The 17,929-nt window shown below is 62.4% G+C and overlaps 1 protein-coding gene across 3 annotated transcripts; it reads right to left on the reverse strand.

The window, feature by feature from the left end:
- Positions 1-40: 40 nt before the first annotated feature.
- Positions 41-13,244, reverse strand: VANGL2 (VANGL planar cell polarity protein 2). Of its 3 annotated transcripts, none has more exons than XM_065660161.1 (9): positions 13,151-13,244; positions 7,606-7,765; positions 5,559-5,826; positions 5,355-5,475; positions 3,494-4,101; positions 3,177-3,313; positions 2,694-2,829; positions 2,150-2,381; positions 41-1,756 (listed from the first exon to the last, which is right to left on the reverse strand). In XM_065660161.1, the coding sequence occupies exons 3-9, from the start codon at positions 5,627-5,629 to the stop codon at positions 1,496-1,498; spliced, it is 1,566 nt and encodes a 521-aa protein (XP_065516233.1). In that variant the 5' UTR covers positions 5,630-5,826; positions 7,606-7,765; positions 13,151-13,244; the 3' UTR covers positions 41-1,495. The 3 variants fall into 3 exon arrangements, with proteins under 3 accessions (XP_065516233.1, XP_065516232.1, XP_065516234.1); XM_065660160.1 differs by lacking the exon at positions 13,151-13,244 and adding an exon at positions 12,822-12,989; XM_065660162.1 differs by lacking the exon at positions 13,151-13,244 and adding an exon at positions 12,822-12,989 and having other exon boundaries at positions 7,606-10,341.
- Positions 13,245-17,929: the final 4,685 nt, after the last annotated feature.

Below are 17,929 nucleotides of genomic sequence, written 5' to 3' on the forward strand. Positions count from 1 at the left end.
AACACCCACCCCCCCACCCCCCCCCCAGGAACAAAACCCAAAATGAACCAAACAAGAAGGGTTTCTTCTGAAACTCCAAGTGGAAAAATCCCCCCCTTTTCCCCAGCCGACCCACCCGCGCTCACCAAAGTCATCTCTTTGCACTAAAACACCCCAAAATGGGCTCCCTGCTGGGGGTGAAACCTTCGGCCTCGAGGCTGGAACATGAAGGAGGGGTTGGAAACGCCTGAAAAATGGGGATATCCTGGAAGCGGGGGGAGCTGGTCAAAGCCGCGGATGGGTTTGGACCCCTCAGGACCCCTCCAGCATCTTCACTCTGCTCCTGGTACCCGCTGGAAAGCCCCGGCCCCTCTGAAGGTGGCATCGGGACCACAGCCCATCGCTGCCCTCCCCTGGCTTCGCACCTTTCGAGTGCTTTAGGACAAACGAACCCCAAACCAAATCCAACCATGACCAAACCAACCCCCTCCTGCCCAGCCACAGCCTCCCCCCCGCCCCGAGCCCTCCTTCCCCGAGGCTCCGGGATCCATAGGGAAAAAAGAGAAATGAAACCAAAATTAACCTAAATCCATGAGGTATTTGTGACCTTAAAACCGAGGGAAGGCAAAAGCTTGTGCGTCCCCATGGCGAGCCAGCTCGTGGGACCACCGTGGGTCACCCCTCACCATGGGATGCTAAGGACCTCATTGAGCCACAAACACTCATCATCCCCACCAGGAACCGCTCGTTTCATTCCCACCGCTGGCTCCAGGTCCAGGATTGGACCCCAAGACACATTTTAAGCTGCTCTGCTTGCAGCCCACAGCCGGCACGAGGAAGCCCCACGGTGATGCTGCTGGGACCAGGGGCATGGATCACCTCGGGAGCAGGGAAACCATTTGGAAACCCTCTTCTGCTTCTCGTATAAACCAGCTTTGCGCTTGCTTTTGTTGAGAGCTGAGCGTGGAAACCATCAGCAGAGAGGATGCTCTGAGAGCCAGGAAATGGTGTCCTGGATGCCAGGGGCTTTCATAGCAGCCATGGATCACGGAGGTGTTTGCAAAACAGTGCCCAGAATAACCTCTAGGATTAAAAACCAGCCCCAGATGCTGGGCAATGGTTTAAGGCCAGAGCCGGGTAGAAAACAGGCAAGCGCCGAAGGTCCTTGGGACCTGATGTGCTTGAAGACGCTGGTGATGAACACAGAGTTAGCCCTTGGGTTACGGCACCGCAACGCCGGCTCCTCCCTGGCTGTGCCCGTTGCACCTTCGGGGGGGATGCTACAAGGACCTGGGCTTCAGGGAGGAGGAGGAGGAGGAGGAAGGGGCTCAGCCCACCCCAACGGCCAAGCCGAGGGTGAGCGCTCACAGGTAGGTGATGGAGCCGGGCAATGGGTGCTGCTTCCTGTAGTTCTGCCCTTGAGCCGTGGCCTCCCTGAGCCGCAGCGGAGATGGTGAAGATGAGTGGATGGGTAGGGAGATGCTCCCCCCCCGGCCCCTCTCCGTCCCTCTCCAGCTCACACAGAGGTCTCTGACTGCAGCCTCATGACGAACTTGTGCGACTTGGGGTCCACGAACTCCTCCGAGAGCTTGAAGAAAGGGATCTTCTTGGTGCTCACCACGAGGCTGAAGTCCTGGCGCTTCAGCACAAAGACCACCCCATCCTTCAGGCCGTTGGTCACCGGCTCCTCGCTGACCAGCGTCCACTGCTTGGCCAACCAGCGGTCCTTGTGGTACTGGATGGTGGGCCCAGCCGTCAGGTACCGCTCAAGGAATGCCTTGGAGGAGGGAAAGCACACGTGAACATCGCCTTCCTGGTTGGGTTCTGCAGCCCCAAGCTGCTCAGCAGGTCCTGCAGGAAACGCATCCCTGCGCGGCTGGTTCCCATCACTGCACCCTGTTCCCTTGGGATTACGCCTGCTTTGCTGGTTCTATCCCCAACTCCTTGCTTTCCCCTCTTGTCGTGCGGAAGAAAACCCGCACCCAAGCGCTCATGCTCCGGACCAATCCCTTGGGAAAACCTGTGTGCGCATCCCACCTCCCCGTGCCCCTCCAAACTCATGTTCTAACGGTTGGACTTGATCTCAAAGGTCTTTCCCTAGTTGTAATGGGAACCCAATGTAACGGGAGCACAAACTCAACCTCGTTTATGATCCCATGGTTGCACACACCTTGGGTGTCATGTCGTGGGTGATGCAGAACTCGAGGTGCTGCAGGATGCTCTCCATGGTGTGGTAGGGCTGCTGCTTGGTGGTACGCAGGTACTTCTGCATGGCCCGGGCCATGGAGGCGAAGATGGCCTGAGCTGCCTCCCGCGGGTCCATGATCTCCCGGGGGTTCTTCTGGTCCTCCTCCTGCAGCCGCTTGATGTGGGTGAAGGCTTCTTCCACCGCCACCACCAGCCTGTGGGGAGGGAAGCCACGGGCACGGGCTCGGTTTGGATACAGCCAAGAGATCCCTTGGGGCTGGGGAAGGGGAGCCCTTTGCCCACCTCCGCATGGCAGGAAGCCACCTCCCGCCCCAAAACTGCTTTGGGGGGGACCTGGTTGTGCCGCACAACACTTTGGGATGCTCTTCCCCAACGAGCAGGGATGCTTCACCCCGCAGGTGCCCCCGCACCCTCACCACCACAGCCCAAGGTCCTCACGGGGGTCCTGGCACGGGCACCCCACGGGACCCGCAGTGATGGGGCACCCAGTGCCGCCGGCGCCGTACCTGGCGCGGCGCTTCCGCACCCTGCGCTCGTGCTCTGCCTCCTCGTAGTAGTACTCGTTGTGGCTGTTGTCCCGGCGCCGGGCGGCCGCCGCGATGACGGCGCGGGACTGGCCCGTGGAGTTGTTGGTGCTGTTTTCTGCGGGGAAAAGGATGAGGTTTTCCTCCCTGTGAGGGTGCTGAGGCGCTGGCACAGGGTGCCCGGGGGAGCTGCGGCTGCCCCGTTCCTGGTGGTGCTCAATGGGGCTTGGAGCACCCCGCTCTAGTGGAAGGTGCCCCTGCCCATGGAGCCGGATGAGCTTTAAGGTCCCATCCAACCCAAACCATTCCATGATCTGGAGAAGGCTGGAAAGGGCTGCGCTATGCCCAGTGCCTCACAGCCAGGCTGCGGCAACGGCCCAGGGCCAAGAGGAGGGGAAAACACAGGGATGGGGAAGGGAATGAGGAGAGAGAAGACGAGGAAAAGCCCAGGGAAGGGGAGCTCACCCTCGCCGAGGGAATAGACTTTAAACCCGGACATCTTCTTGGACAGGACGGACTTCGGTAGGTTGAGGAGGGCAGGGTTGTAGACCGGGAAATCATGGTAATAGTTCTCCAGGATCCACACGGCCGCTCGCTGGATGCTGCAGGGACACCGAGAGCTGGTTAGCACCGTGCTGGGGGCAGGACAAGGACGGGGCAGGGACAGACACGTGCAGCACTGCATGGACTCGGCACCACCAACACGCACACCCCGGGGCACCCACGTAACGCACACGCAGACGGGTGTCGTCCGTCCGTCCGTCCCCCCCGGCAGCCCATACCTGAGGTGCCCAACGTTGTAGAAGCGGCTGGCCCCGTCGGCGGAGCGCACGGCCTTGAGGGTGAACTGGGGCTGGAGCTGCCGCAGCTCCAGCAGCACCACGGCCAGGTAGTGCACGAAGAGCAGCGCATCCACCAGCGAGACGGCGAACTGCACCACCCCCTGGTAGTTGCGGTCCCGGGAGTCCAGGATGCGCACGCCATAGAAGAGCCAGTAGGAAACGACGAGGAGGAAGACGAGCACCATGAGCAGCGCTCGGAAGACGAAGACGCGGGGGAAGAAAGCTTTGGGGCGGCGGAAGAAGAGGGCCCAGCTGCCCAGCAGGAGGATGAGGAGTTTGAAGGCCACGGAGATGAAGAGCCCTTCGCAGGGCGTCCCGCACGGCTCCAGCTCCTCCCGCCACAGCAGCTGGGGCAGGAGCATGAAGGCGAGGGGGGTGAGGAAGGCGAGAAGCGCCAGCGCCCCGGCCAGCGAGACGCCCAGGTGCCGGGAGCAGTCCAGATGGGCGCTGTCCTCCATGTCCTTGGTGATGCGGGTGATGTCGTCGTGCGAGATGCTGTGCTCCGAAGTCCCGGTCACCACGGTGGTGGTCTCGCCCCAGTTGTCATCCTAAGGAGGGTGGATGGGTTACAAGGGGGATGGCTTTGTGCTTCCCCATCACCGGCGCTCTGGGGGGGCCGCCGGCCACGCTGACCCCCCCCACCCTAACCCCCATCCACCAAACCTCCAAGCCCGGCGCGCTGCCTGGTGCCATCACCCCCATTGAGGCGGAGACCTCAGCTTGGGGTCGGGGGGATGCAGTGATTTGGTCTCCGGGACGCTGTGGGAAACCCCCGTCGGCAGCTCCGTGCCGCGCTGCACCTCTCCGGCAGCTTTGGGAGTAGGAAGCATCCCGGTTCCAGGCAAACCCCCTCATTAGCAGGGCCAGAAGGAACATGCCCGGCTGCTGTCCCAACACAGCCTCACCGCTGCTCCTCCTCCAGCACCGCGCCGGGCAGGACACAGTCAATGGTGATCCAGCAGCTCAGAGCACCAGAGGGATCATCCCTGCTTCCAAAATCCCCCTCCCTCCTCCTGCCAGAGGGTGCAGAAACGACCCATTCACTTCCACGTTCTGCCTTACAGCTCCCTGGCATTCCTGAAACTTGGGGGTTTATCGCATCCTATTCCCCCCCTCTGGATTTCCGTGGGAAAGCCGGCAATTCCATGCCAAAGAGCAAACTAAAGCCACAGCCTGGGGCTTTGTGGAGCCATGGGAAGCAGCGGAGGGGCTGGGAGGACCAGTCCAAATCCCAGCTCATCCCCAGGTGAACCCAGCCTCAGCCACTGGCATCCCGGCCTCTGCCGGCGCCGGCTTCCTGGGGGGGGAAGATGAAAAGAGCTGGAGCCGCCTGTGTAGGTGGCTGGGAGAGGCTTAAAGCCAAGGACTGGCCGGAGGATCCTGGTACCCAGAGCAGGGGAACAAGGGACCCGCATGGGACCACGGGGCTGGGCTGGAGGGATGCAGCACGGAGCCTCCTCCGCATCAACCTGCTCCCTGGTGGGCTCCTGCTGCCACCTTAGTGCGGCCAAGCCGGCATCACCTGCAGGCGCCGAGTGAGGACTCAGTTAATCCCTAGGGAGTGGATCCCTAGGGATTGGGTCCCCAGGGTGTTTTTCCACCCTGGGCACCCCGTGCCCACCCCAGGGCGCCGCGAGAGCCGGGCCCGTTTCATCTGCACCGGTGCCGCCCGCCCGCCCTCGCCGCCGGCGCAGGGCCAGCCCAACCGGCTCGACTGGAGCACCGGGCATGCCGGGATCCCAGCAGCATCCCCACGGCAGAGCCTGGATGCCAGCCCTGCTCCTCCCCGTGCCCAGCTCACCCTCTCGTCCCCCCGCGTGGATTCATTGTCCAGCAAGGGCTCGCCCGGCGCTTGGATGGTCACTGACTTGTCCCCGCGGCTCCCATCCCGGCTTTTGGAGCGATGCCGGTCCCGCCGGTCCCTGCAAGGCGAAAGAGAGGAATGTGTTGGGTGCGCTGGGGTGACGGCACCCGCTGAGGCCATGGGCACGCAGCAACCCCTCACCTGTGCTTGCGGGAGCTGCGGGAATGCCCGGACTTGTAGGAATACCCCGAGTATTGCGACTCATTGTCCATGGTGTCGGAGCGCCGGGGCTTGTGCCGCTCCACGCTGAGGGGCTTGGGTCTCCCCGGCCTCGGGACAGCGGCCAGGGCCTCCTTCAGAGGGGGCTTCTTCAGGCCCAGGGGCACCTTCAAGAAGTCGACCGTCACCTTGAAGGACTCTATTTTGATCACCGGGTTGGGCTCGTCTCAGGAGAAAACAGCTCGCCCGCCTGCAGAGGGATGGGAAGGCTCAGCAGCCGCAGGGAAGCATCCAGCAATCCCTCGGGATGCTGGCGAGCATCCCCCCCCCCCCACCCGCATTATCCCTGCATCACCACCCGCGTTATCCCTGCACCACCGCAGCTCCAGCCCTGGTGGCAAACACGGATGGGACATGAGCAGGGAAAAGGAATCTGGGGCATTTTGGGGCACTTTCTCTTTTCTCCCCTACCCAAGCTGAGTTTGGGGCGGCCTCTTCCCCTTTCGTAACCATAGCTCTCGATGAGCTTCTGCTTCGGGTGATTTACGCTTCCATTACTACCACGATCAGATTTTAACTGCCAAAAGGGTGCTGAGGGTGGGGGCCACGAGAAAAAGAAACAGAAACAGGAATGAATAATTGGGTGCAGGCAACGTTTCAGGCCCATCTCGCAGTGCAGGGCTCTGCCTGGACACGTTCCCCAGCGCCGAGCCGGGATCTCACACCCAGGAGATCAGCCTGGGAGCCCCGGTGTGTGCTGAAGAGCATCGCTCCACACCGGCTCCGGCTCCGCTCCCGGGGCCTGTGTGAGCTGGGATCGCTCCGGGAGACACTGGGGGGGGGCTCTGGGGATGGCAGCGCTGGCCGGGACCATCCAGAGGCTGGCTCAGCATCACAAGGCTGTCTCGGGGCAGATAGCATCACCCTGAGCACTTACTCATGGCTACCACATGGTTGTGAGCCAGCCCCAAACTCCCACTGCAGCCTTGTGTAGACACCCAAGTATATGAATATACATACACACATGATCCTAGAATCCCAGACTCGTTTGGGTTGGAAGGGACCTTAAAGCTCATCTAAAGGGACCCCTTCCACTGCCTAAGAGCTCAGCTCAGTCTCCCCTCGGGCAGGTCAAAGCCATTCCCCTTGGCCTGTCCCTCCATCCCTTGTCCCAAGCCCCTCTCTAGGTTTCCTGCAGCCCCTTTAGGTACGGAAAGGCTGCAATAAGGTCTCCAACACCGACCTATGCCATCCTCTGCTGGGTTGGGAAAAGAACTCCTTGGCAAAGGTAGGATCTGCCTCAGTGCTCTCCCAGCCCAGGTCCCCCACTGGTTTTGGGGACCCCCAAGCTGCTCACAGCCCTGCCTTGGGTTTGGAGCTGGGGCTGTGATCCCACCAGGAAAGGGACCTGGACACCGGTGGGAGCCACCGGGGCCATGGTGCTGCCTGACCCATGCTGGGGGGGTGCTGGACCCTATCAGAGGGGTCCTGCCTGATCCCCCCTCAGGGTGCTGGGGTGCTGCAGGCGCTGGGCATCCCCCAGGCCCCAAGCTCCTTGTGCTGTGTTTGGGGGTGGACCCGTGCCGGGTAACCACGGCAATGCCATTTTGACCAAATAAAAGCCAAATGTCTTTTGGCCTCTTTTCCAAAGTCTCAAGAAGGGGGGAGATGGGGTCAGGGAGGCAAAAAAGTGTGGGGGGGTCCTTTTGTCCCAGATGCTGGATGCTCACACGTTTATCACTATGGCAACAACCCACCCCCCCCTACACACCGGTTGTCTAGGAGATGGCAACAGGGTCCAGAGCTTGTCCCGGCATTCCCAGCTTCCATGGGGGATGGGGCTGGGAGAGAAAGGAACCCCCAATCTCCTGCCAGCCCCCCCCCTTTTCTGGGCTTTGTTTGCAGGCAGGGATTGAGTTTCTGCTGGGAACAATGCCGGGGCCTCCTCAGCACAGGGGGCCTGGGGCAGGCTTGTCCCAGCCTGGCCCATGAAGAGCACCGGGATGCTGGGGCTGCAGCTGGCACTCACCGGCGCGGCGCCGCGGCTGCAGGCGGGTGCTGTCCCCGCGGTCACCGAGGCACTTGGAGCATCCTGAGCCTCCGCTGGGGCCGGCATCCAGCGGGATGGGGGCTGCGCATGGAGGGGGTGGTCACGGGGTGGGTGCTCGAGCCGGGGTTCCGCGGTCGAGCTGGGGGAAGGAAGAGAGGAGGGAATGAGGAGCCCGGTTGGTGTCCCTGCGGCGCAGGGATGTGGGGTGGCACCGCACCCCCAGGGATCTGGAGCTCGTGTGTGCTGTGGCAGCCACCCAGGCGTGTGTTTAGGGGACCGGCACAAACCAAGGTCCTTGTCCCGCAGGTCACCCACCCCGGTTTCCTCTGGCACATCCATCCTAACCCCTGATGAGCACTTGGGAAGGGGAAGAAACTGAGGGTGGGTTTGAAACCCCCCCCCCCCCAGACACCACCACAAACCCAAATCCTGCCCTGGCATCACCTCTGCGGTGCATGGCACCCGGCCCTGTACCACCAGCACCCTCCTGCCATGGGATATGACCCTCCCTGAGGTGTCCAGAGCCAGCCCAAGCACTGCTCTGGCACCTCCAGCCAGAGCCGGGCACCATGGAGAGGCGCAGCTGATGCATCAGCCAAAATCAGGATGGGGTTTTCCAACTCATCTCTGTTGTTCAAGGCATCACCCCATGCATTTAATGCTCCTCAGGCACCACAATGCTGTGGCCACACTTCGAGGCCACCCCCAAGTCAGGGGTCCCCATGGTTGCACTGGTGGCGTGGGGACCCTGGAGCTCTCCAGCTCCCAAAGGCAAAGCCAGAGCTGGCAGATGGGGGTTAATCCATCCAGACTGGAACAAGCCATGTCCCAATGGACACTGCTCTGTAGGGAGCAAGCAACGAGCCATAGGAAGGGCTGCAGTGAGCCCAGCCCCTGGGTCCCAAGCTGGTGACAGCACAGAGGTCATGGGCAGAGGCTTTGGGGCCCCTTCCCAAGGCAGAGCAGCGGCTCCAGCACGATCCATGGGTGAACCACGGGCTATCTCCACAGCCAGACCCAGGATCCAACTGGTGAAGACTGGGCCCAAACCGGCCAAGCTCGCACTGCAGCAAAGGCTGGCAGAGGGAACAACCTCCAACCAGGAGATCTGCAGGGTTCATCTGTGAATCCAGCAGCCATTCCGCAGGTCTCCGGAGCCGGGAGCTCCCTGTCCCCTGGTCCCATGGCCTCCGGACCAACGCGGCTGCTCCGGTGGAGAAGAAAGGGATTCCGGTTGCAGATGCTTTGCCCAGCAGAGCAGGGAAAAGCCGGTTGAGCAGCACCAGGTGGAGGTGGAGAGGCTGGGAATGGATCCTTGTCTGCAGGAGGAGCAGCAGCTTCGCCTTAGCTGAGCCCACGGAGACGCCGAGCAAGCGCCGAGGGCTGGGAGCCAGAGCCAGATGCATGCAAAGGAGGAGGAAACCTCACATTTCTAACAGGGAGGTGAGGAACCAGCCCAGCGAAGCCCCAGGGGAGGAGGGGATTTGCCATCTCCTGACACCTTCAAGTCCAGACTGGATGGCTTCTCGAGATGATGCTGGAGCACATCACAGGGTTCAAAGCAGAGCCGGGGCTTCAGGGCGGTCCGAAAGGCTGCTGCCACCGTCCCTCCTGCCTTTGAGTCTGTGAACCTCAAATGCTTTGGCATTCAAATGCTCCAAGGAAACCAGATCCAAGTGTTTCGAGATGGGAAATCTTCCTTCTTCCATCCATCCCCAGCTTCCCACTGCCGGGAATCATTGGGGCGGGCATTTGCCTGCTAAACCCAATGAGCATCACGGTGATGGGGAAACTGAGTCACGGAGCGGGCCAGGAGGACGCTGGGGTCCTGGATTCCCGGCACGTGGTTCCAGCCCTGTTTCTCCTCCCAGTAAGCCCAGGAGGGCTGGAAGCAGGGCTCTGCCCGTGACAGGGCTGCAGAAACTGAGGCGCGCCACGAGCTGGAGTCCCCAGCAGCGGATGCACAGGCAGGAAGCCCAACAGCAGCCATAGCCCTGCCTGGGCTCTCCTGTCCCACCCCATGGACACCACGGAGGGCGGCCCGGGGACCCCTCAGCAGCAATGCCCAATGGTGGGAATGCTGCTGGTGGATCACCAAAACCAGCCTGGGAATGGGAAGCAGCTCCCAGCCCCAGCGCAGGGCTCTGCCGAGTGGCACATTTGCTTGCTTGGCTACACACGCACGCCTTGCTGCCTCCACACAATAGCGGCATTCCCAGCCATAGGAGCCTTCCCAGGGAGCTCACAGCACATCCCTCAATCCAGAGGCTGCTCCATTCCTTCCCGTGGCCGGGAAAGCAGCTGCCCCAGCGCAACCCCAGCCCTGCAGATGCCACCACGGCGCGGAATCCACAAACTTCCAGCTCTTTGGTCCGTTGGCACGAGCGGGAGCATCAGAGGGATGCGGGAAAGGCCCGTGGGAAGCCCAAGAGGCTTTAATGCAACTCCCCCATGGGGTCTCATTCTGCTCTCCAATTGCCCAGCGTCAGCTTGGATGCGGAAGGTTTCATATCCCTTCCAAACTGCCAGCTTTAATTAGGATCACTCGGGATTGTTACAATATCCACAGGAACGTCCAGTCCCTCACCAAGGTTCCTCCAGCAGGGAATTCCCACTACAGGGCATTTCAATCCCACTGCGTGTCCGGGAGGGATGGAGGTTGGAGTGGGGATGCATTAGATGCTTCCACGCAGGTAAAAATGGTTGCACCGAGATCTAGAACCAGAGGGAGGAAAAACATGGACAAAACCTTGGGATTTGCATGAGAACAGGGCTTGGTGCAAAGAGAAAAAGGGATTTGCATTGCAAAACATGCCAGCACCAAGGGATGCTAACGGGGGTCCTGCAGGCAGCTGAGCTCCCCATTACCTGCTCCATCCCTCCCTGCTCCATCTCTCCCATCCCAGGGCTTGGTACCCAGCCCACATCTGCATCCTCCATCTGCCTCATCCCGGGCTCACAGGGAGCACTCAGGGCTCCCTGGGATGAGCAGCAGCTTCGCCCTCATGGATCCTGGTGCTGGGAAAGGCAGTGGGATGGCACCGTGATGCGCACCCAGCATGTGGCCAGCCCCATGGTGAGATGCTGGAGCTGCCAGGGCACCCAAAATCACATCTCCCTGTCCTCTGCTGCAGCCACACCGGTGGCACCTCTGGGATGCTGGCACAAACCCATGGTCACCCTGGAGCACAGGAGAATGCAAACCCCGGACTCCCAGGCTGCTTCCCTGCTGCTCACGAGCATCCAAGCGGTGCTGCAGGATGCCTGGATGGGGCGGGCCAGGGAAGTGCAGGAATCCATCCTCGTGGTCCAGGCTGTTGCTTTGATTTCAGCGTGTTCTCCAAGAGCATCGTTGGAAGCTCTGTCCCAAGGCGCTGCAGTGACACCCCCAAAAGGCCAGTTCCTCCCCCAAAGGGGCACTTGCAGAGTGCTTTTGGGTCAGTTCTGGATCTGCTCCATCAGCTCCGGGTGCCTAATCCTTAACCCTACCAAATCCTGCAAGGCTGCGCTGGGCAGACAGCATCATCTGCCTCTCGGAGCCTGGAAAAGCAGCGTGGAGACGGGATCCATCTGGGTCCAGGCAAGGAGCGAGGCGACGACATTCACCCACTGACTGTGGGGCTCGAGGTGGGGCCAGGCTAAGCCCAAGGTGGGAAACACCTTCGGAAGCAAAGAATCCCTGGCGTGGGGTCCAGCTTTGGTGATGCCCATGGATCTGAGCACTGGAGCGGCAGCAGCCAGGGAAGGGCAGCCAAGGCTGGGGCTTTTCCGCAAGGCCCCTTCCCGAGCATCCCGCCTGGACAATAAAGCCATAAAGCATCTGCTAGGCCTCAGACAACAGAACCAAAGTCAGACCAAAGACCTGGGGCTGATTCAGCCCGGCCTGACACCGGGGAGATGGGCTCCCTGCTTGCCCCCAGCTCCCTCCAGCCCCATTGTCTGTGAGCTGGAGGAGCAGGGGGTTGGCAGGCGATGACCCCAGCCCTGTGCCCATCCCCTGGGCTATGCCCCCAGGATGGGGTTGCCCAAAGGGACCCAGCACCCTGCAACCATCACCCAGTGAGGAGCCATCACCGGCTCCAATGAATCGGCTGCTAATCTAATTAAATCAGGTCTCATCCTGAGCTCCCCCCCAGCACAAAGACAGTGTAAATACAGAGGAGAAGCCCTGTGCAGGGATCACATCTGACTCAGGCTGCCTCGGAGCCCAGCTTGGTCCCAGCACAATCCCGAATTGCTGTGATTAAGCAACAGCCGTTCCCAGAGGCTCCATGGAGATAATGTTTAATTCTTCTCTTTTCTTTTTAACCTCTGCCTTGGTTATTATTATACCAAGGCCTGGAGGGGGAAAACAGCCTCTACGCCCTCTCCTAAGGAAATAAAGCCTCTCACCCCAGACAGCAGCAGGGCCGATGTCTGAGCTCGCGCCCAGTGCAGAGTGGAGGGAACTCCCTGTTGGCTCAGGGCAAGGTGCCAGCATGGGACCAAGATAAACCGGATCAGAATCCGGCCGGGTCTCTTGCAGGTGAGCATTCCGGCAGGGACAGACCCTGCCTTATGGATGCCACGGATCTGGCAGGAGCATCGCCTGCTTTCCTGCTTTCTCCTCCCTCCGAGCAGCCACCCAGCCCTGGTGCAGGGCAGGTGGTGGGGTGGGTGCCCTCCGGATGCCCACCTCCATCCCCCCTTATTGCTTGCAGGGAGGAAGCCCAGCGCTTACACCCATGCTGGGCACAAAGGGCTTGGAGGCCGCTGGGTGGTCGCCCGCAGCCGAGGCCGGTAAACTCCAATGGAAGCAATTCCCATTGCAGAGCGGGGAAGCCACCGGCACCGGTGCCAGGCTCCATCCAGCCGGGAGCACCCGGCCCCGCTGCGGCACCCACCGGGAGGCTCCCAAAGGCCTGGGAAAAGGCAGCGAGCAGCACCCCGGGAGCGGGGCCGACCCCCGGGGGCATCCCCAGCGCCCCCCGAGCCCCGGCTGGGAGAAGGGGGGGTTATGGGGAGCCCCGCATCCTGCGCACCGCGGGGCTCGCCCCGCAGCCGCTCCCCGCCTGGCCGCCGGCCCAGGAAAGTCCCCGGCTTCCCAGGCCCATCCTGCGGGGCTCGCCCAGCCCAGCCCGGCCCCGGTCCCGCTCCCCGCGGGGCTCGCTCCGCTCCCCGGGTCCCCCCCCGCCATGGTTCCCCCCCGCACTCACCATCGCCGCCGCACCTTTGTGCGCGTCCCGCCCCCCCCCCGGCACCGAAATCCCGGGGCTGCTGCTGCTGCTGCGGCGATGGAGGAGGAGGAAGAGGAGGAGGAGGAGGAAGAGGAGGAGGAGGCGGAGGAAACCCCGAATCCCAGCGGAGCGGCCCCCCCAGCCCCGCTCCGCCGCTCCCCGGCCCGCAGCCCCCGCCCGCGCCGCTGTTCCCGGCCGCTCCCCCCGCGCCCGCCCATTGTCTGCGCTCCGCGCTCCAGGGCCATTGTCTGGGGGGGGGGGGGGGCACACATCCCCCCTCCAACCCCGCCTTGACCCCCCCTCAGTACCTGCTGATGGGGATGGGCCCCCCTCCTCCGTGTGGACCCGCAGCAGGGGATGGGGATGGCGGAGATGGGGGAGCCCGGGGGTCCCCGCTGATTTTTGGGGGGGGGGGGTTGGGGCTGAGGGTGAAGCTCCACGAGATTCGGCTCCCCCCACTCGTGTCCGGGCCCCCCCCAAGTGACCCCCCCCCCCCCCCGCCCCGGTAGGGCCAGGCCGGGAAGGAGGAGCCTTCACCCTGGGAAAGGTGCCCCCGAGGGGGGACAGCCCCGGGGCCGTGCCCCCGTCCGCCCCCCCCCCCCCCCCCCCCCCCCCCGTCAGGCCGAGCGGTTGTGGGGTGGGGGCCAGGACAAGCCCGTGCCCCTCGGGTCCCCCCCCCCATGACAATGGATCCATGGCCCGGCTCTGGCTCCGCCCCGCGTGTCCGGCCCGGGATTAGGTCCCGCACGTGGGATTTTCCCGGTGCCGGGATCCAGCCCCGAGCCCCCCCCCCCCGCACCGAGCAGGGTGGGAGCGCCAGGTAGACCCCGGCCCTCCGTCCCCCCAGCGACAAGCGGGGAGGGGGGACAGGGGACAGCCCCCCCTGCAGCCCCCCCAGGGCGGAGACGAGCCGGGGGGGGGCTGGAACAGACAGAGCCGTGCCCCCCCCCAACAAGTGGGGGTCCTTTATTGGGGGAGGGAGAAAGAAGGGGGGCTCTCCGGTCTTTGGAGCAGCGCAATCCCCTCTGCTGACGAGGGTGGGGCCCCCAATGACATCTGCCCCCCCCCGGGGGTCAGGAACACCGCCCCACCCCCCCGAGCGCCCTGCAAAGCCAGCCCCCGCCCCTCAATGGGGCCGTGGGAACCGGGAAACAAGAGCCGCGGCGGGGATGCGTCACCTGCCCGGAACAGCCGCGCCGGGCGCTTTATATCAATGAGAGAGGCTGGGAAGGGACCGGGCCCGCCTCCCTGCGCTGGCCAATGGCGTGAGCCGGGAGGAGAGCGCGGCGCGCCATTGGCTGGATTTAAATGGCTTGTTTTGCCTTAATGGGGAGGAAGGTTTGGGGAGGGAGGAAGGGAGCGATGGGGCGGGGGCTTACCCATCCCATCCCATCCCATCCCATCCCATCCCATCCCATCCCATCCCATCCCATCCCATCCCATCCCATCCCATCCCATCCCATCCCATCCCATCCCATCCCATCCCGCAGGGTTCCTGCGCTGTCTGAGCTCTGGCCCAGCTCAGCCCCTGTGTTTTGGGTCCCTCTGGGTCACCTTCCTGCCTGTGTGTGCCCCAGGAACGGAGGCACCAGGCAGGTGGGGCCCAGCATCCGTGGAGCAGCCAGAAATGTGTGGTCCAGGCTGGGTTCTGGGTCAGAGGGAAGGGGTGGCCGGAGCTGGAAGCTGCAGGACAGAGCTTGGGGCACTTTGAGAGGGACCCCTGATTTGGCCAGCTTGTCCCTCTGTTTTTAACTGAGGGTCTTGGCTATCATTGAGGAGCCCACCTAGGAGCCATCGCTGTGATTCCTGCCCTGTGGTGCCTCACGCACCTCGCCCTGGGATACTGATCCCACCGTTTTCCCACTTGGCTCAATGGGCCAAGTCACCAGAGTGGCCCTGAGGTTAACCTTAAGGGTGCAGGAGCTGTGGCTCAGTTTGGGTCCCTCTGCTCTCCCTTCCCCCTGCAGCTGCCCCGGGCTGTCCCCTCGCTCCTGTTCAGGCTCCAGGAGTGATTAATGGGCCCTGGGAGCTCATTCCTGGCCAGCTGGGGTTGCTGCAGCCTCCCTGCCAGCTGGGAAGGGCCCCATTGTTCCACCTTGTGATTTACAGGGACGTCCCCTCCCTCTGCACCCTGCTCCCGGGACTCCGCGAGGTGCCCAGCCAATGGAGCACCCGGGATCAGCAGCACACAGGGTGCTGGGCGCTTCCCATCCATCACCTGGGGGGGGAAGGACTCGGCAGGACCAGCTCTGTCCTGCTTTGTGCTTGGCAATGACCTTCCAAAGCCCTCATACACCTCATGTCATACACCACCATACGTATCCCCTTGTACCCACCAGACCCCTCTCGGCCCAGAGCTGCTCCACCACCCTGTACACCAACAGTGACAAGTCCCATACTCATCAATCCCGAGGCAGCAGAGCTGGGCTTCCTGCTCCATAAGGAGCAGGGCAGAGGCTCCGGGTGGATATCTCCAGGGATTAGGAGTCTAAGAGAGCAGGGCTGCTGTCCTCCCTGGGTGGGATCAGCAGCATCCAACCACATCTGGAAGCATGGGATCCGATATTATCTAATGAGACCCTTGTTCCTTTTGGGACAGGGCCTTTCTCTCCCAGATGCCCATCTCCCATTGGCATCATGGCCTGGATGGGGGAGACGGACACCTCCTGTGCTCTGAGCCAAGCATGAAGTGAACAGGAATCAGGGGATGCTTTCGGGAAGGTCACACAGGGGCCGTTTGCCTTTGTCCCTTGTCCCAGTCCCAGCCCTGCCTGAGACCTGCAGCGGGTTTGGGGTGGGTCCCATGGCAGGGGACAGGGATGCTCCATGGCCTGGCTGGCAGGGGATGGGGGTACCCAGCCCTGGGAGAGGGGGAAAGGGGAGTTCTGATCACAGGGACCCAGCAGATGGCACTGGTGCCTCACAGAGGGGCTGGGGACACTGCTGCTGACACCCCCGGGACCAGGGCACAGGCAGCCGGGGGCAGCAGGAACAAGGGATTCACCCTTCCCAACGTGGGCTGTCACATCCTGCCCTGGCTGCTCCGTCCTGGGGGAGGACGGGACGTGGGACAGCGCCAGGGGCCATCCCCACCTCATTGCTCCCGGGGCAGGGACATGGAAACGCGGTCGGGCAGGAGCAGCGGGGCTGTTCTGTTCCCCACGTGTCTGGAAGCACAGGGAAGAGGGTGCCCAGAGGAGCTGTGCCTGCCCCATCCCTGGCAGTGCTCAAGGCCAGGCTGGAGCATCCTGCTCCAGTGGAAGGGGTCCCTGCCCGTGGAGCTGGATGAGCTTTAGGGTCCCTCCCAACCCAAACCTCGCTGGGATTCCATGGTTCTGTTTTCCGTGTGTTCTGTTTTTCCATTGTGAAACGTTCCTTGTGCACCCACCTACCTGTGCACCGGGACTGGTGTCCTCTGGAGGCTCTGAGAAGGATGGAAAGGTGGAGATGTGCATGGGGAAGGAGAGAGAGAGAAGGAAATAGCTCTGGGAATACGAAAGGAGTTGGGAAGTAGGAGCTGGGAGGTAGAGGAGAAGCTGAGCTGCCTGTTCCCTGCCTGCCCGCAAGCACAAAGAGCAGACCCAATCTGTCGGAGATGACAGCAAGGCCAGAACCAGCATCTGAATTAGCACGAAGTGTTTCCATTGTGCGAGGCACAATGAGGACCATATGTCAAGGCCAGGGCTGGCAGCCGGAACAACGGGCCCTGAGGAGGTTTGGGAGCTGCTGTGTGGAGCTTGCACTGCCCTATCCCATTCCCACCTCCCAGAGAGAGGATGGAGGTGGGATGGAGATGGGATGGAGATGGGATGGAGATGGGATGGAGATGGCCACCCAGCATGAGCATCCCTGAGCGGAGGCTGGGTCTGGATGCAGGCAGCGGGGACGTGGGGCATCCAAGGGGTGGTCACTGGGGAGAAATTGCTGGGACATAAAGGGAACCTGGGAGCTCTGAGGTCCCTTTCCATGCCCCATCGGAGCTATTGCCCCGTGCAAAGTCCCCTTCATCCTTCCCTTCCCTCCCCCTGTTTATTCTTTCCCTTTGAGGCAGCTCTGCTGAGCCGAGGCCAATTGATTAGAGGCAGAAATTTGGAGCAAGTGGCGGAGCAGCTGCAGCCTGCCCCTGGGGATGCTCCGCATCCGCGCAGACAAAGGACACGAGCCGCAAACTTGCTTCCCAGCACAGCTCAGGATGGGCTGAGGGAGCAGGGAGCGGGCTGGGGGACACCGGGAAGCGATGGGTGACGTCGGTGCCGGCGCCGATTTCCCAGGGGCACACGGGAGGGAGAAGGTGATTGATTGGGTGGGGTTGGGGATGCTGATGGCCGGAGCAGATGTCCTCATCCTGCTGCTGTCACCAGAGGGACTGGGCCGCTCCGGGTCCGTTTATCCCAGCAAATCCAAGCTCGAGCCGGGGCTGTGGAGTGGGGGAAAGCCAAAGACGTGGAGCGAGCCCGGAGCTGCTGCTGGTGGGACTCTTGGAGCACCAAGAGGACCCATTCTGGTCCCTGGGTGATGCCCTCGCTCCCACCGCCTCCTTCCACAGCCATCGACTTCTGCGTGGGGAATCCATCACCCCCCGGCACCGAGCAGCAGAAGGGATGGGTAAAACCAGCATTAAAGAGAAAGCAAAGGGGAAGCCGGGCGCTCCGGGTTCAGGATCCCTCTTTTGCCGCAGTTTAATTCATTTCCCCCTCCCCAGCTTCCTTGTGAACTCCTAAACACTAAACCCTTGCTCAGCCTGAGCAGCCAAGACAAACGGGCGCTGGGGCACAGCACGGAGGAGGGTTTTCCACCCTGGTCATTCCGGTTGCGTGCTCTTGCTCTGTTTTCTGGGTCCCCTTTCCCCCAAGTGCACAAAGCAGCAAATAAATAATAATAACATTTATCAATAAATTAATTCAATAAATATCCTTGTGGCACAGAGACATGGCTGGGGAGCGGGGGGCGGAAGGGGGGGCTGCCCTGCTCTGGCTTTGCTCGGCCGCTGCCTTGCGATGCAGGGATGGGGGAGCCGGCTCTGGGATGCGCTGCTTGATCCCTCTGGGATCCCCCATTCGCCGGTGAGTCCTTGTGAGACAGAGGTA

This window comes from Lathamus discolor, chromosome 24, assembly GCF_037157495.1.
Source record: "Lathamus discolor isolate bLatDis1 chromosome 24, bLatDis1.hap1, whole genome shotgun sequence".
NCBI classification, from domain to species: Eukaryota; Metazoa; Chordata; class Aves; order Psittaciformes; family Psittacidae; genus Lathamus; species Lathamus discolor.